The following is a 17,848-nucleotide window of genomic DNA, read 5'->3' as shown; positions in this document are numbered from 1 at the left end:
TTGAACTTTTTGGCCTGAATGCCAAGCGTCACGTCTGGAGGAAACCTGGCAGCATCCCTACAGGGAAGCATGGTGGTGGCAAAATCATGCTGTGGGGATGTTTTTCAGTGACAGGGACTGGAAGACTAGTCAGTATCGAGGCAAAGATGAATGGTGCAAAGTACAGAGAGATCCTTGATAGAAACCTGCTCCAGAGCTCTCAGGACCTCAGACTGGGGCGAAGGTTCACCTTCCAACAGGACAATAACCTTAAGCACACAGCCAAGACAATGCAGGAGTGGCTTTGGGACAAGTCTCTGAATGTCCTTGATTGGCCCAGCCAGAGCCCGGACTTAAACCTGATCGAACATCGCTGGAGAGTCCTGAAAATAGCTGTGCAGCATCCAACCTGACAGAGCTTGAGATGATCTGCAGAGAGAAATGGGAGAAACTCCCCAAATACAGGTGTGCCAAGTCTGTAGTGTCATACCCAAGAGGACTCGAGGCTGTAAATGCTGCCTAAGGTGCTTCATCAAAGTACTGAGTAAAGGTTCTGAATATACTTATGCACATTTTTTATAAATTAGCAAAAATGTCTAAAAACCTGTTTTTGCTTTGTCATTATAGGGTATTGTGTGTGGATTGATGAGGGGAAAAAACAATTGAATCCATTTTAGAATAAGGCTGCAACGTAACAAAATGTGAGAAAAGTGAAGGGGTATGAATACTTTCCGAAGGCACTATATGTTATGGTTGCGTTGTGGGAAAACTGTATAATACTGTAGAGTAAAAGTTTTTCTATTTGATTACATTTGAAACAGTGCCACTTGCCCCTAAGTGCATTTCTTATAGTTTTTGTTTTGAGGAAATGAGCATCCAGCATCATTGTAAAACATCTACTACATTCTCTGCTGTTGTATCGCGTGTGGATTGATGAGGGGGAAAAAAAGAAAATTATGTTGTTTGAGGTAACGTCTTTGTTGTTGTAATATAGCAAACAGCGTGGCAGTTTCACTGCTATGGATTCCACCTTTTAACAGAGTGTCTGTTTCAGGGTAAAGCCATGCCGAAGAAGGTTGAAACCCAGCCGGGAGCTACAGGCAGTGACTCAAAAGAGGTAACTCTACTCCAAGATCCTCCTTCTAACACTGTTCTTCCACATACCGGTACCGTTATAATGGATACCTAGGTTTAGTTTTTGTATCTGAAGGCTTGACTGTCACGGCTGGCAGACTGAAAAGTTGTCCAGGATTGCAAAATGGCCGTCACATTGGCTGATCCATTAGATGACTCGGTTCTTTTTCTAGCCCTTTGACTCCTAACTAAGAACATTATGTTCAAGTGGTGTTTTGTTCTCTCCTGTTCTTTTTATTTCTTTCTCTACCTACCTAACTGCCACCCACACCACCACTCCCAGATTGTTGTGCCAATTCCTTTCCACTGCGGATTAGATTAGATTGCTATGTGCCCAAACTTGTTCCCTTGCTTCCTTGTTCTTTGAACCCAGGAAGATTTGAATGTCCCACTTCTGCAAAACAGCAGAGCTAGTATGCACCATTTCCCTCTTTCTGTCTGTAATCTGAAATTGTCCACACATTTTCTATTTTCATTTTCGGCCTGTGAATGTGATCTCTGTATCATTCTCCTGTATCCCTCAGTACAATGTTGCTACCATGGCATGACAAACATTGTTTTGCCAAGACATATTCTATGTTTCTCTACTGTGTTAAATGTATAGACAGACCTACAGTACATAACAGCATGTATTCATCACCCCCTTGCCCCCTTCCTATCTCAGAATGACGGTGGAAATAAATCTTTATTCGACCAATTGGAAGAATTCCGTGTTAATCCGGCAGAGCCAGAGGAGCAGGTTGGTTGCTGTAAACAATGCTAAATAATGTCAATTTGTACTCTTTAAGATTACTTTTCAAACTTGGTTTCCTCTCACTGACTGCTAACTGCCATCGAGTTTTGCATTTGATTGCAATGGATTTTTGATTGAAAAGTATGGAGTTTCTAAAGTGGCGATTCAAAGCTGACTTAGAGAAATGTCTCTCAGCAGGATATGGATGGCCTGATGGACTGGTGGGGCACAGTGGAGCGTGAGTCCAACACACACACACACACACACACACACACACACACACACACACACACACACACACACACTTCATCCAAATTATGCCATTTTTATTTTGCTACAGAGTGGGAAGACATGCCTCAAGATGATGACTTGACTGAAAAAGAGGAGGCCAAGTAAGTGATGCTATAGTTGAGTCTCACTTTGTGTACAGGCACACACACATACAGAAGAGCCTTGTTATAAAGCCCCTGGGTAAACAGTAGTAAGCCCCTGGGTCACACTGTAGTAAGCATTGATGATGGTTATATGAACTCGTTTTCCAGGGCGTTTGCAGTGACAGCTGAGAAGGTGCAGAAAGGTATCCGTGTGTTCAACAAGCTGTTCTCAGAGCGTGCAGAGAGCCTGTGGCAGCACGTCATTGACCTGAACAGCATCGCAGATGCCCTCGACTGCTTCAACAAGAAGACCAAGATCGCCCAAATCACTGGCGGCTCCACCAGCGCTGTAGGAGGCGTGTGTACCATTGTAGGCCTCGCCCTGGCCCCTGTCACCATGGGAACCTCCCTGATCATCACAGCGGTGGGACTGAGCGTGGCCACAGCGGGCGGTCTGACCTCAGCCGGAGCTGGACTCTCCAACACGGTCAACAACTCCATGGACCGTAAGAAGGTGGAGGCCATCGTGACGGACTACCAGAAGAAGATGACCGACATCAACAAGTGCATGCTGTTCATCAAGCAAGGGATAGAGAGCCTGCGCAGGTTCGATCTGCTGAAGATGAAGAAGCATGCGTACAACCGTGACTTCCCGGGCCTCAACAACATCTATGAGGACGGTGCCATGGCTGGGAAGGCCATCCTCATCAACGCCAACGAGATCATGCGTGTGGTGCAGATAGCCAACGTGGCTGGCAGCACCGCGGCCAGGGCTGTCCAGATTGCCAGCATGGCCACCGGAGTGCTCACCGGCCTCTTTGTGGGCATGGACATCTACTTTGTGGCCAAGGACTCCAAGGAGCTGAAGAAGGGAGCCAAGTCTGAGTTTGCAGCCAAGATCAGGGAGGTGGCGACCCAGCTGCATGATGGACTGGTGGAGCTTAATGGCATACGGGTTGAGCTGCAGTCCACAGATCCAGACAACACCAATGGCACCAACACCCCAGACAGTACCAATAATCGGAAAAAGCTGGACAGTGATGACGACACAGACAATTATAAAACTTCTGACAGCAAAAGCATTGTTGATAACAGCAATACTGCAGATAACAGCCAAAAGACCAGCAAAGCCTAAACTGTACTTCATTCCAACCCATCTCTACAACTACACAAACTATCCTGTCAGCATTGAAACGACTCGAAGCTGGAACTCTGAGGCTATGATTCATATGTCTCTCTTTGATGGCACAAGCACCAATGCCTGAAACTTTTGTTTGACATAGACTGCGCATAGGCAGGTGAAAAGATGACATCACCAGTCACCACTGGCTAGGGTGAAGAATTATTATTAAAACTCTCTGTAATATCTGGGGAAATTATATGTTGTACGACAAGCCCATGTCCACATTTTGTAATTGTAGATGTGTGCATTGAGCCTGTCTTGACAACATTATCTACAGTACTTTATGAAACGTAAGGGTTGTGAGCTAAAGCAATTTGTTCGTGGTGGCAGGAAACTGTTCAGAGATGCAAATTATGAAATGAGGTTACAAAATGTTAAAAATACATTCTCAGGCACATTATTGAAGGGATCATGCTAACAGTCTTTCCTTAGAGCCAAATGTAAAAGCGAAATATAATATTTTCAAGTTCAGCCAAATACGTATTTTGATGGTTTAGATTATTCATAGGCTATGTATTTACAGTATGAAGGGTATGGGTTTAGTCACTATTTGATTCCTAAGACTATTGCTTGTTACATTGCTTTGTTTTATTTTTTAGGTTGGTAGAGGAATATTAGTTCATATTGAAACATTCAGGTTTTTATCAAGTCTAATATGTTCTATTACTGTTGCGTGCCTTCCTCATTTATATGATGCCTTTCAAGCACTTTAGGATTATTCTATTTCCCTGTCTCGGGTTAAAACTATACGTTTGATGTCATGGATGGTCAGTCCTTGCATCTTTAGCTCCATCTATGAATTTGAGAGTGGGTACATATGTCCAGGCTCATCTCTCAGCTTTAACCAAAACAGAGGCAGGCTGGCCAATTTGTTTATTGTTTCATAGAAGGATTCTAGCTTTAATTCTAGTATATTTTTGTTGTCATTTTTCATTGGTCAACTTTAGTCGTTTTTTTGTATTTATTTAAAGATATATGAAATGTAATAAGTTGCCAATAAACTTTGAAATGTATGTTAACATTTGTCAACATACAGTTGTTAACATACAGTTCTTTGAATTCCATGAACAGGGTTGCAGACATTTCTTTCTTTCTGCCAGTGCTGCTGTGTCAATAGGCCTTTGATATTGTATTTGTTTGACAAATAGCTGAGCTCATTTGTCAAATTGACCTCCATAGTAATGTTTGCTGTGGCAAGGTGGTAGGCTGTATATTTTACCTTTATTTAACTAGGCAAGTCAGTTAAGAAAAATTCTTATTTTCAATGACGGCCTAGGAACAGTGGGTTAACTGCCTGTTCAGGGGCAGAACGACAGATTTGTACCTTGTCAGCTCGGGGGTTTGAACTTGCAACCTTCCGGTTACTAGTCCAACGCTCTAACCACTAGGCTACCCTGTATGCGCTGCACTTGAAAGGCAAAGGTAAGCCATTTATTTAGTGGCTGCAGGGAAGAGGCAAAGGCAAGTGTGTTGTTTTCATTTACTAACTCTAATTTCTCTAACAAGTCTGGTTCATCCTTGGGAGCAATTTCCAAACGCCTGAAGGTACCACGTTCATCTGTACAAACAACAGTACGCAAGTATAAACACCATGGGACCACGCAGCCGTCATACTGCTCAGGAAGGAGACGCGTTCTGTCTCCTAGACTTCGGTGCGAAAAGTGCAAATCAATCACAGAACAACAACAAAGGACCTTGTGAAGATGCTGGAGGAAACAGGTACAAAAGTATCTATATCCACAGTAAAAAGAGTCCTATATCAACATAACCTGAAAGGCCGCTCAGCAAGGAAGAAGCCACTGCTCCAAAACTGCCATAAAAAAGCCAGACTATGGTTTGCTACTGCACAAGGGGACAAAGATCGTACTTTTTGGAGAAATGTCCTCTAGTCTGATGAAACAAATATAGAACTGTTTGGTCATAATGACCATCGTTATGTTTGGAGGAAAAAGGGGGAGGCTTGCAAGCCGAAGAACACCATCCCTACCATGAAGCACGGGGGTGGCATTATCATGTTGTTGGGGTGCTTTGCTGCAGGAGGGACTGGTGCACGTCACAAAGTAGATGGCATCATGAGGTAGGAAAATGATGTGGATATATTGAAGCAACATTTCAAGACATCAGTCAGGAAGTTAAAGCTTGGTCGCAAATGGGTCTTCCAAATGGACAATGACCCCAAGCATATACATCCAAAGTTGTGGCAAAATGGCTTAAGGACAACAAAGTCAAGGTATTGGAGGGGCCATCACAAAGCCCTGACCTCAATCCTATAGAAAATGTGTGGGCAGAGCTGAAAAAGCATGTGTGAGCAAAGAGGCCTACAAACCTGACTCAGTTACACGAGCTCTGTCAGGAGGAATGGGACAAAATTCACCCAACTTATTGTGGAAAGCTTGTGGAAGGCTACTCGAAACATTTGACCCAAGTTAAACAATTTAAAGGCAATGCTACTAAATACTAATTGAGTGTATGTACACTTCTGACCCAGTGGGAATGTGATGAAAGAAATAAAACCTGAAATAAATAATTCTCTCAACTATTATTCTGACATTTCACCTTCTTAAAATAAAGTGGTGATCCTAACTGACCCCAAACAGGGAATTTTTACTAGGATTACATGTCAGGAATTGTGAAAAACTGAGTTTAAATGTATTTGGCTGAGGTGTATGTAAACTTCCGACTTCAACTGTAACATTGAAGGTTGTGCAATATAACAGCAGTATTTAGACTTAGGGTTGCCACCCGTTCGATAAAATACAGAAAGGTTCCGTATTTCACTGAAAGAATTTGACCATATTACTGACCAAAGGCTCGTATTTCTGTGTTTATTATATTATAATTAAGTCTATGATTTGATATTTGATAGAGCAGTCTGACTGAGCGGTGGTAGGCAGCAGCAGGCTCGTAGGCATTCATTCAAACTTTACTGCATTTGCAAGCAGCTCTTAGCAATGCTTGAGTCACAGCGCTGTTTATGACTTCAAGCCTATCAACTCCTGAGATTAGGCTGGCAATACTAAAGTGCCTATTAGAACATCCAAAAGTCAAAGGTATATGAAATACAAATGGTATAGAGAGAAAGTCGACAAGTCATAATTCCTATTATAACTAAAACCTAAAATGTCTTAACTGGGAATATTGAAGAACTGGGAATATTGAACCACCAGCTCTCATATGTTCTGAGCAAGGAACTTAAACGTTAGCTTTTTTTACATGACACATATTGCACTTTTACTTACTTCTCCAACACTGTGCTTTTGCACTATTTAAATCAAATTGAACATGTTTCATTATTTATTTGAGACTAAATAGATTTATTCAAGTATTATATTAAGTTAAAATAAAAGTGTTCATTGTTCATTCAGTATTGTTGTAATTTTCATTACAAATATATACAGTATGTATGTGTGTGTGTGTGTGTGTGTATATATATATATAATGACAGATTAATCGGTATCGGCTTTTTTTGGACCTCCAATTATCGGTATCGTCATTAAAATCATAATCGGCTCCTTGTTTAACAGAACATAGGATCATAAGTACAGCAACGTTTCTATGGCAGCATCCTCATCACCACTGACCTGGACACTACTGGACTGGATTCTAAAATTGATTAAAATAGTTTTTCTTCATCAATACACACACACAATATCCCATAATGACAACGCTAAAACAGGTTTTTAGAAATATTTTTGTTGTGGAAATATCACATTTAAATAAGTATTCAAAAAGCACCTTTGGCAGCGATTACAGCCTAGAGTCTTCTTGGCTATGATGCTACAAGCTTGGCACACATGTATTTGGCGAGTTTCTCCCATTCTTCTCTCAGATCCTCTCAAGCTCTGTCAGGTTGGATGGGGAGCATTGCTGCACAGCTATTTTCAGGTCTCTCCAGAGATGTTAGATCGGGTTCAAGTCCGGGCTCTGGCTGGGCAATTCAAGGACATTCAGAGACTTGTCCCGAAGCCACTCCTGCGTTGTCTTGGCTCGGGGCTTAGGGTGAACCTTCGCCCCAGTCTTAGGTCCTGAGCACTCTGGAGTAGGTTCCCATCAAGGATATCTCTGTACTTTGCTTCATTCATCTTTGCCTCGATCCTGACGTGTCTTCCCTGTCCCTGCCATTGAAAAACATCCCCACAGCATGATGCTGCCACCACCATGCTTCACCGTAGGTATGGTACCAGGTTTCCCCCAGACATGATGCTTGACATTCAGGCCAAAGAGTTCAATGTTGGTTTCATCAGACCAGAGAATCTTGTTTCTCATGGTTTGAGAGTCTTTAGGTGCCTTTTTGACAAACTCCAAAATGGCTGTCGTACGCCTTTTACTGAGGCCTGATTGGTGGAGTGCTGCAGAGATGGTTGTCCTTCTGGAAGGTTCTCCCATCTCCACAGAGGAATGCTAGAGCTCTGTCAGTGTCACCTCCCTGACCAAGGCCCTTCTCCCCCGATTGCTTAGTTTGGCCGTGCGGCCAGCTCTAGGAAGAGACTTTGTGGTTCCAAACTTTTTCCATTTAAGAATGATGGAGGCCACTGTGTTCTTGGGGACATTCAATGCTGCAGAAATGTTTTGGTACCCTTCTCCAGATCTGTGCCTCGACACAATCCTGTCTCGCAGCTCTACGGACAATTCCTGTGGGACCTTATAAAGACAGGTGTGTGTGCCTTTCCAAATCATGTCCAATCAAGTGAATTTACCACAGGTGGACTCCAATCAAGTTGCAGAAACATCTCAAGGATGATCAATGGAAACAGGATGCACCTGAGCTAAATTTCTAGTCTCATAGCAAAGGGTCTGAATACATATGTAAATAAGGTATTTCAGTTTTTTATCTTTTATAAATTTGCAACAATTTCTAAAAACCTGTATTCGCTTCATCTTTATGTGGTATAGTCTGTGGATTGCTGAGGACTTATTTTTAATCAATTTTAGACTAAGGATGTAAGATAACAAAATGTGGAAAAAGCCAAGGCTATGTATGGCTCACTGGTTTGCCAGCAATACTAGCATTTGATTTGAATTTTCCCAGATGGTCTCTCATCTTGGTAGCAACTATACCCAGCCCTTGAATCTAGCCAAAAAAGGTGAGGAGGATGTTTCAAATGCTGTTAATTTACACTTGAGCTTTTAATCTTGTCTATTAAAATCTCTATTTATTATCTATTTATTTATTCCTGATAAGACCTTTCTTATTGCCAATGTATTTTTGAGACATAATCCATTGTTTAGATGGGAGACAGTGAAACTACAGTTATGAGTCAGAGTCACATAGGAAACCTAGCTCCTCTGTTACACTGGTCCACAGGTGACCAGGTAACCACGCCCCATTCCCCAGCCTGGTCTCATAGACTACCCGTAACATAGTAAATGTAAATCTGACACTAATTAGTATGATATGTTACGTTTGGTATGGTTACAGTGAAGGAATACTCTCCTATTTTACTTGTCTGTGACCCACTGAAAACTGGTCAGAGGAATAAGGCAACCTCACACGTTATTGCCAAACAGGGGTATGGACATGGAAATGGTCTGAAAGGTACAGAGAATGGGAGATAATGAATATATATGGATGCAGTAAATACAACAGAATAACTATACATGTAATAACATGGATATAACAGTGCAAAGGAATGGAATAGAATATTGACAGCAATAGCACAACAGTGATAAATATACTGAACAAAAATAAAAACGCAACATGTAAAGTGTTGATCCTATGTCTCATGAGCTGAAATAAAAGATCCCAGATATTTTCCATACGCACATCCCTGTTAGTGAACATTTTCCCTTTGCCAAGATAATCCATCCACCTGACAGGTGTGGCATATCAATAATCTGATTAAACAGCATGATCATTATACAGGTGCACCTTGTGCAGTTTTGTCACACAACACAATGTCGCAGATGTCTCATGTTTTGAGGCAGCGTGCAATTGGCATGCTGACTGCAGGAATGTCCACCAGAGCTGTTGCCAGAGAATTGTTTGTTCATTTCCCTACCATAAATGGCCTCCAATGTCGTTTTAGAGAATTTGGCTGAGGGGAGGATGGCTCATAATAATCTCTGGAATGGAGCAAATGGAATGGCATCAAACAAATGGAACCCATATGTTTGTATTTGATACCATTCCACTTATTCCACAACCACAAGCCCATCCTCCCAAATGAAGGTGCCACCAGCCTCCTGTGTCTCATAATGCAAATTCATAACATATTGAATGAATTGCAATTCATAACATATTATATGAATTGTAATTTGTAAAATATTATATGAATTGTAATTTGTAAAATATTATATGAATTGTAATTTGTATCATATTATATCAATTGTAATTGGTAATATACCATATGACATGGTTGATGGACTTCCACAAATTAATAGCCACCATATGAAACGCAATGTGTAATACTAAATGGAGAGTTACAGATTTACGTTTACTACGTTACGTCTACCCCTGACGTCAGGTTGCAGCAGCCAGCCCAACCCATTCCCAGGTGAATTGGGACCGCAAGGCACTGAGGTAAGAAAGACAAAAAGGTGAGTTTCGTGTCTCACACCCTCATCACCAGAGAGGAACAACAAAGAAAGTGTTTTGACAAGTTTTGGACTGGGATCCCTCTTCACTGGATAGGGACCCTTTCCTGTCTGTAAGTCACTTTTAAAATAATCAAGTGGTGCAGTGGTGTAAAGAACTTAAGAACTAGAAATACCTTAAAGTACTTTTTGGGGTAACTGTACTTTACTATTTATATTTTGTACAATGTTTACTTTTACTCCACTACATTCCTAAATATTTACATTTTACTCCAATACCGTTTCCCAGACACCCAAACCTACATGTTACATTTCGAATGCTCAGACAGGACAGCAATATGGTCTAATTCACACACCTACCAAGATAATGTGTTGTCATCCCCACTGCCTCTGATATGGCGGAATCATTAAACACAAATACTGAGTTTGTAAATTATGGCTGAGTGTTAGAGTTTGCCCCTCCGTCTGTCTGTAAAAAAAGACAAATGAAATCATGCTGGCTGGTTTGCTTCATTAATAGAAGTAATGTGATGTACAGCATTTACTTTAACTTGGAACTTTTACTCAAGTGTGAGAATTGAGTATTTTTTCGACCACTGTACTTAAAACCAGATACTTTTACTCAAGTAGGCTTGTATTATACTGGGTGACTCACTTCTACTTGAGTCATTTTCTATTAAGATATGTTTACTTTTATTTAAGTATGACAATTTAGTATATTTTCAACAACTGCAAATACTCTATAGTATTATGCAAAGGACTGGCTTGTTTTTCAAAGCTAGATTAGGCTATTTGACAAGGTGTTTTATTATAAGAATGTGTTGCTTGTTGCTGTGGGTTGGAACGACTTAACACAATACAGATGTGCCTGGCTGGCAGGCAGGTGCTGTTGGTATGAGCTTCTAAAAAAGATGAGTGATGCTGAAATTCTAGGAGTTGCCTCCCAATGATATATACACTGCTCAAAAAATAAAGGGAACACTAAAATAACACATCCTAGATCTGAATGAATGAAATGTTCTTATTAAATACTTTTTTCTTTACATAGTTGAATGTGCTGACAACAAAATCACACAAAAATGATCAATGGAAATCAAATTTATCAACCCATGGAGGTCTGGATTTAGAGTCACACTCAAAATTAAAGTGGAAAATCACACTACAGGCTGATCCAATTTTGATGTAATGTCCTTAAATCAAGTCAAAATGAGGCTCAGTAGTGTGTGTGGCCTCCACGTGCCTCTATGACCTCCCTACAACGCCTGGGCATGCTCCTGATGAGGTGGCGTATGGTCTCCTGAGGGATCTCCTCCCAGACCTGGACTAAAGCATCCGCCAACTCTTGGACAGTCTGTTGGTGGATGGAGCGAGACATGATGTCCCAGATGTGCTCAATTGGATTCAGGTCTGGGGAACGGGCGGGCCAGTCCATAGCATCAATTCCTTCCTCTTGCAGGAACTGCTGACACACTCCAGCCACATGAGGTCTAGCATTGTCTTGCATTAGGAGGACCCAGGGCCAACCGCACCAGCATATGGTCTCACAAGGGGTCTGAGGATCTCATCTCGCTACCTAATGGCAGTCAGGCTACCTCTGGCGAGCACATGGAGGGCTGTGCGACCCCCCCAAAGAAATGCCACCCCACACCATGACTGACCCACCGCCAAACCGGTCATGCTGGAGGATGTTGCAGGCAGCAGAACTTTCTCCACAGCGTCTCCAGACTCACGTCTGTTACGTGCTGTGTGAACCTGCTTTCATCTGTGAAAAGCACAGGGTGCCAGTGGCCAATTTGCCAATCTTGGTGTTCTCTGGCAAATGCCAAACGTCCTGCACAGTGTTTGGCTGTAAGCACAACCCCCACCTGTGGATGTCGGGCCCTCATACCTACCACCCTCATGGAGTCTGTTTCTGACCGTTTGAGCAGACACATGTACATTTGTGGCCTGCTGGAGGTCATTTTGCAGGGCTCTGGCAGTGCTCCTCCTTGCACAAATGCGGAGGTAGTGGTCCTGCTGCTGGGTTGTTGCCCTCCTACGGCCTCCTCCACGTCTCCTGATGTACTGGCCTGTCTCCTGGTAGCACCTCCATGCTCTGGACACTACGCTGACAGACACAGCAAACCTTCTTGCCACAGCTCGCATTGATGTGCCATCCTGGATGAGCTACACTACCTGAGCCACTTGTGTGGGTTGTAGACTCCGTGTCATGCTACCACTAGAGTGAAAGCACCGCCAGCATTCAAAAGTGACCAAAACATCAGCCAGGAAGCATAGGAACTGAGATGTGGTCTGTGGTCATCACCTGCAGAACCACTCCTTTATTGGGGGTGTCTTGCTAATTGCCTATAATTTCCACCTGTTGTCTATTCCATTTGCACAACAGCATGTGAAATTTATTGTCAATCAGTGTTGCTTCCTAAGTGAACAGTTTGATTTCACAGAAGTGTGATTGACTTGGAGTTACATTGTGTTGTTTAAGTGTTCCCTTTATTCCCTTTATTTTTTTGAGCAGTGTATATTATTAATGTTGTAAATGACTATTGACTAGTTGAGTATCTGGAGCATCAGCATTTGTGGGTTTGATAACAGGCTCAAAATGGCCAGAAACAAATAACTTTCTTCTGATACTCGTCAGTCTATTCTTATTCTGTGAAATGAAGACTATTCAATGCGAGAAATTGCCAAGAAACTGAACATCTCGTACAACGCTGTGTACTACTCCCTTCACAGAACAGCGCAAACTGGCCCTAACCAGAATAGAAAGAGGAGTGGTGGGCCCTGGTGCATAACTGAGCCAGAGGACAAGTACACAAGTGTCTAGTTAAGGAAACAGATGCCTCAAGTCCACAACTGACAGCTTCATTATATAGTACCTGCAAAACACCAGTCTCAACATCAACAGTGAAGAGGCTACTCCGAGATGTTGGCCTTCTAGGCAGTGTTGCAAAGAAAAAGCCATATCTCAGACTGGCCAACAAAAAGAAAAGATTAAGATTGGCAAAAGAACTTACACTGGACAGAGGAAGATTGGAAAAAAAGTGTTATTGACAGACAAATCTAAGTTTGAGGTGTTCGGATCACAGAGAACATTCGTGAGACGCAGAAAAAATGAAAATATGTTGGAAGAGTGCTTGATGCCATTTGTCAAGCATGGTGGGGGCAATGTGATGGTCTGGGGGTGCTTTGGTGGTGGTAAAGTGGGAGATTTGTACAGGGTAAAAGGGTTCTTGAAGAAGGAAGGCTATCACTCCATTTTGCAATGCCATGCCATACACAGTGGACGGCACTTAATTGGAGCCAATTTTCTCCTACAACAGGACAATGACCCAAAGGTCAGCTCCAAACTATGCAATAACTATTTAGGAAAGAAGCAGACAGCTGGTATTCTGTCTATAATGGATGGAGTGGCCAGCACAGTCACCGGATCTCAACCTTATTGAGCTGTTGTGGGAGCAGCTTGACCGTATGGTACGTAAGAAGTGCCCATCAAGCCAATCCAGTTTGTGGGAGGTGCTTCGGGAAGCATGGGGTGAAATCTCTTCAGATTACTTCAACAAATTGACAACTAGAATGCCAAAGGTCTGCAAGGCTGTAATTGCTGCAAATGGAGGATTCCTTGACTAAAGCAAAGTTTGAAGGACACAATCATTATTTCAATTAAAAATCTTATTTATAACCTTGTCAACGTCTTGACTATATTTCCTATTCATTTTGCAACTCATTTCATGCATGTTTTCATGGAAAACAAGAACATTTCTAAGTGACCACAAACTTTATTTTTACTATTTTCTACATTGTAGAATAATAGTGAAGACACCAAAACTTTGAAATAACACATGTGGAATCATGTAGTAATCAAAAAAGTGTTAAACCAAATATATTTTTATTTTCTATTTGAGATTCTTCAAAGTAGCCACCCTTTGCCTTGATGACAGCTTTGCACACTCTTGGCATTCTCTCAACCAGCTTCATGAGGTAGTTACCAGGAATGCATTTCAATTAACAATTGGCTGGTACTGTATATATAGACACACTGAACAAAAATATAAATGCAACATGTAACAATTTCAAAGATTTTACTGAGTTACAGTTCATAGAAGGAAATCAGTCAATGGAAAAAAATGAATTAGGCCCTAATTTATGGATTTCACATGACTGGGCAGGGGCACCGCCATGGGGGGGTCATAGGCCCACCCACACCCACAAGGGAGCCAGGCCCAGACAATCAGAACTAGTTTTTCTTCAGACGATCCCGCAGGTGAAGAAGCCGGATGTGGAGGTCCTGGGCTGGCGTGGTTACACATGGTCTGAGCTTGTGAGGCCAGTTGGATGTACTGCCAAATCCTCTAAAATGACGTTGGAGGTGGCTTATGGTAGAGAAATTAACATTCCATTATCTGACAACAGCTCTGGTGGACATTCCTGCAGTCAGCATGCCAATTGCACTTTCCCTCAAAACTTGAGACATCTGTGGCACAAAACTGCACATTTTAGAGTGTCCTTTTATTGTCCCCAACACAAGGTGCACCCTTGTGATGATAAGTATGTTTAATCAGCTTCTTGATATGCCACACCTGTCAGGTAGATGAATTATTTTGACAAAGGAGAAATACTCACTAACAGGGATGTAAACAAATGTGTACCAAAATTTTGAGAGAATTAAGCTTTTTGTGCGTATGGAAAATGTAAGGAATATTTTATTTCAGATCATGAAACATGGGACTAACACTTTACATGTTGCGTTTCATATACAGTAGGAGACAGGAATTGGGGTTCACAGCATGATCTCTCTTGGAATTGTCTCCATATCGAGACGTTATACCACTTTGTGCAGCCACAGTCTGTATTTTGTATAGTTTCAATAGTCACTGATATTTTAAAACTTCTGCTACTGTTAGGGAAGAAGTGGTCTCCGTGGGTTTCCTCTGAACTAAATTAGCATTTGTAGACACTGTTTTCGGATTGACCGACAAGATAATGATCTTGGTTCAGTTGTCTGTTGTGAGATCTGAGCGTCTTAAGCAAGCCCTATTCCCCTCCCTTTCCTTTTTGCTGCTTGCCCTGTACGATTTTACAAGCATATCACTGTGGTTTCCCAGAGGCAGGATGGAACAGTGCACGTTGAAGCCAGATGTGAAAAGAAATCAACAGAAACAGGTAAGAGCATACTACTACAGGAAAACAACTTATCTCTTATACAACACTTCTAAAACACTTCTACTTAAAAAAAACAAGATTATAATAACCTATCTGACCCTATAACACAAACCACCACATCAAAACTCTACTTGAATACATTACGAGACTCGTTACAAAACGAACACTGAAGACATCGTTCTATAAACACAATTTCAGATGAATAAACCAAGAAAGAACATTAAGCTGAACATAGGACTACTGTCAATACCGCATAGTTGAATACACTAACTCTTATCTCCTCTCTCTTTACGTCCTTCTCTCCACAGCCTTTACCTCCACCGAAGCCTGCAAAGGAGGTATACTATAATATTTAAAAGCTTTAGATTACAGAGGACTCACCTTCCTCCTGAGTTATGTAATGTCATGTTTGAAACTTCTGTTCTGTTTGAGAAACCCTGCTGTAGGGTAGCACCATGATGTAGGCGGAGGACAGCTAGTCTTTGTCCTCCTCTGGGTACATTGACTTCAATACAAAACCAAGGAGGCTCATGGTTCTCACCCCTTCCATATATGTACATTTGAATTAAGTCCTCCAACCTATCAGAGCTCTTGCAGCATGAACTGACATGTCGTCCATCCAATGACAGGATCTAGTACTAAAAGCATAAGCTAAAGCTAGCTAGCGCTGCAGTGCATAAAATGTGGTGAGTAGTTGACTCAAAAAGAAAGACAATAGTTGAACAGTTTTGAACAAATGTATTTCTTCAAAAATAAAGAAGCAATATTTTAATATTTTTTTCCACCCTCACTTTCTCTTATTTAGCTATCAAATGCAGCTAACGTTAGCTAGCTAGTTTAGACTACTCAAAAACCCGGTTCTAAACAGAGAGATGCTATTTATCTAGCTTGCTATGGATATCCAACACTGGAACTCTTCCAAGTCAAGGTAAGCTTTTGGTTTCATTAATTTATTGCCACCAGAGCCCGCCAATGTAACTGCTAAACTACTTGCTAACTGTACACTGTACTGCCTGATTGTAGCTGGTTTACTTACTCATTATTATTATTAGCTATTATTATTATTATTAGCTATGTTGTTGACTTAAAATTAGCTAATGACAATGACAACGATAAAGGCTGTATGTAGCGTTTAGTGTTTATCATATGACGGTTTGGCATGGAAAGGGTTTTCCACTTGGTCACAGACGGCTGATGTTCTGTGCACTGAACTCCACAAGCGAAGGAAAAAGTTGAGGAGAGCGCATAGATGCGAGAAGGAATTATACAACGATCTGGCTGCTATGAAAGTGAACTGATTTTGCATGTGATTAGGGTGTATTCATTCCTCCGATTCTGTTGAAAAATGAAAGAAAGGGGATAAACGTACCTGAATGTGTCCAGTAGAAAATCTTTTGCTACTGTTGGACTAATGATTACGCCCTAGATCAGCTAGATGCAGGCAAGATTGGCACATTCAATACCGCTTTGCACAATGTCTGTCACATTGATTACTCAAATTTCTCTTGACCTGTGCACCTATGTTGTAAACGTTCATTCAAAGCTGACATACATACCTATATAACATAGGTACATGCCTAATGACGGCACGTAAAATTTTGAGCTATATGTGCAACACAGCATTCCTAAACTAGCCCACAATGTCTGCTGTGTGGATCAAGCAATCAACAAGTCAAGCTGTCATTTGAAAAAGTAACAACGTTTCAGCGAGACAACTCAAAGGCGAAATCCGTTAAAGCCAAGATAATGGAATTCATTGCCCTTGACAATCAACCGTTCTCTGTTGTGGGTGATGTTGGCTTTCGCAGACTGGTTGAGCACCGGTTAACACAACCAGGTGCGCTATTTTTCCGATGTTGCCCAACCGGAGTTACACAGTAATAGCATCACTGCTAATAGCTTCATTTGGAACGCAGTTTGTGTCTTTGTGTGTCAAAAAAGATACAGAAGCACTGTCAAAGCTGTACAAGCAAACACCGGCCACGACCGCAACTTCTGGGGTAACTAGCTTCTGGGGTAGTTAGCTTTAGCTTGGTACCTAGCTAACACCAATACAACCAGCATGAAGATAATGACCAGAAACTGCAGTCATTTTCATTATTCTTAGCAATGATTTAGGATTCTTTGTGAGTACGTATTAGCTAGGTTGCCACTTGTTGTTCGCCTATTGAAATTGAACTTCAGTTCACGAAAATAACTAGCCAGCTAATTAACCCTGTTGGCCAAAGCTAACGTTTATAAGCAGCCAACTAGCTTCATCTAGCTAGTTGAGGCTCAACCGGACTGGGTTATGTGTTGTGGAGCAAGCCATAATAAGGATTAGGCACACTAGTGGAATTTGCAGTTTGCCTTCAAAATAAAAGTATATCATTGTCAGTGATGCAAACGAATACAAATAAGTAGAATTATGCAATACTTTTATTTTCAAGGCTAACCGCAAAGCCCACTTGTGGCCAATCCTTTTTGTGGCTAGTCTCACATAGATGGTCGGACCGACCACCATTAATCAAATATGAACTGTCGTATAAATTAGGGTTATTTTAGATGACACCTAGCTATAGCTACTGAAACAGATTATGTCGCTTTGCTATGTTTTTGGGGGGAGAACATTGTTTGCATCCATGAGCTAGCTAACTTTTTTTTATGACCAGCGCTGTAAGTGTGCGAGACAACTTTACCAGCATCATAGCATACGTATAGATGAATCATGACATATGAAATACGAGTGATAGTGTAATCAATGTGTAGTAA

The 17,848-nt window shown here is 41.6% G+C and overlaps 2 protein-coding genes across 7 annotated transcripts in view; both read left to right on the top strand.

Annotated features, from left to right (window-relative positions):
- Positions 1 to 4,467, top strand: part of LOC115102793 (uncharacterized) — a 36,157-nt gene extending 31,690 nt beyond the window's left edge. For 5 of the 6 annotated variants that reach the window (XM_029623092.2, XM_029623093.2, XM_029623090.2 and 2 more), the window contains 5 exons: positions 1,034 to 1,096; positions 1,778 to 1,852; positions 2,042 to 2,084; positions 2,187 to 2,238; positions 2,389 to 4,467. In XM_029623092.2, coding sequence (XP_029478952.1) covers positions 1,034 to 1,096; positions 1,778 to 1,852; positions 2,042 to 2,084; positions 2,187 to 2,238; positions 2,389 to 3,355 — 1,200 coding nt within the window. In that variant the 3' untranslated portion in view covers positions 3,356 to 4,467. The remainder of the gene's footprint in view (positions 1 to 1,033; positions 1,097 to 1,777; positions 1,853 to 2,041; positions 2,085 to 2,186; positions 2,239 to 2,388) is intronic. The other variant, XM_029623091.2, reaches the window with a different exon arrangement.
- Positions 4,468 to 9,926: 5,459 nt separating this feature from the next.
- The window catches only part of LOC115102792 (uncharacterized), a 32,593-nt gene continuing 24,671 nt past the window's right edge, over positions 9,927 to 17,848 (top strand). Inside the window, exons 1-3 of the mRNA XM_029623089.2 lie at positions 9,927 to 10,050; positions 15,040 to 15,097; positions 15,406 to 15,435. Of these exons, the coding sequence (XP_029478949.2) occupies positions 15,047 to 15,097; positions 15,406 to 15,435 (81 nt within the window). The 5' untranslated portion in view covers positions 9,927 to 10,050; positions 15,040 to 15,046. The remainder of the gene's footprint in view (positions 10,051 to 15,039; positions 15,098 to 15,405; positions 15,436 to 17,848) is intronic.

Source organism: Oncorhynchus nerka, linkage group LG20 (assembly GCF_034236695.1).
Source record: "Oncorhynchus nerka isolate Pitt River linkage group LG20, Oner_Uvic_2.0, whole genome shotgun sequence".
Taxonomy (NCBI): Eukaryota; Metazoa; Chordata; class Actinopteri; order Salmoniformes; family Salmonidae; genus Oncorhynchus; species Oncorhynchus nerka.
Note: the sequence above shows the minus strand (reverse complement) of the source record. Positions and strands in the feature narration are given on the sequence as shown.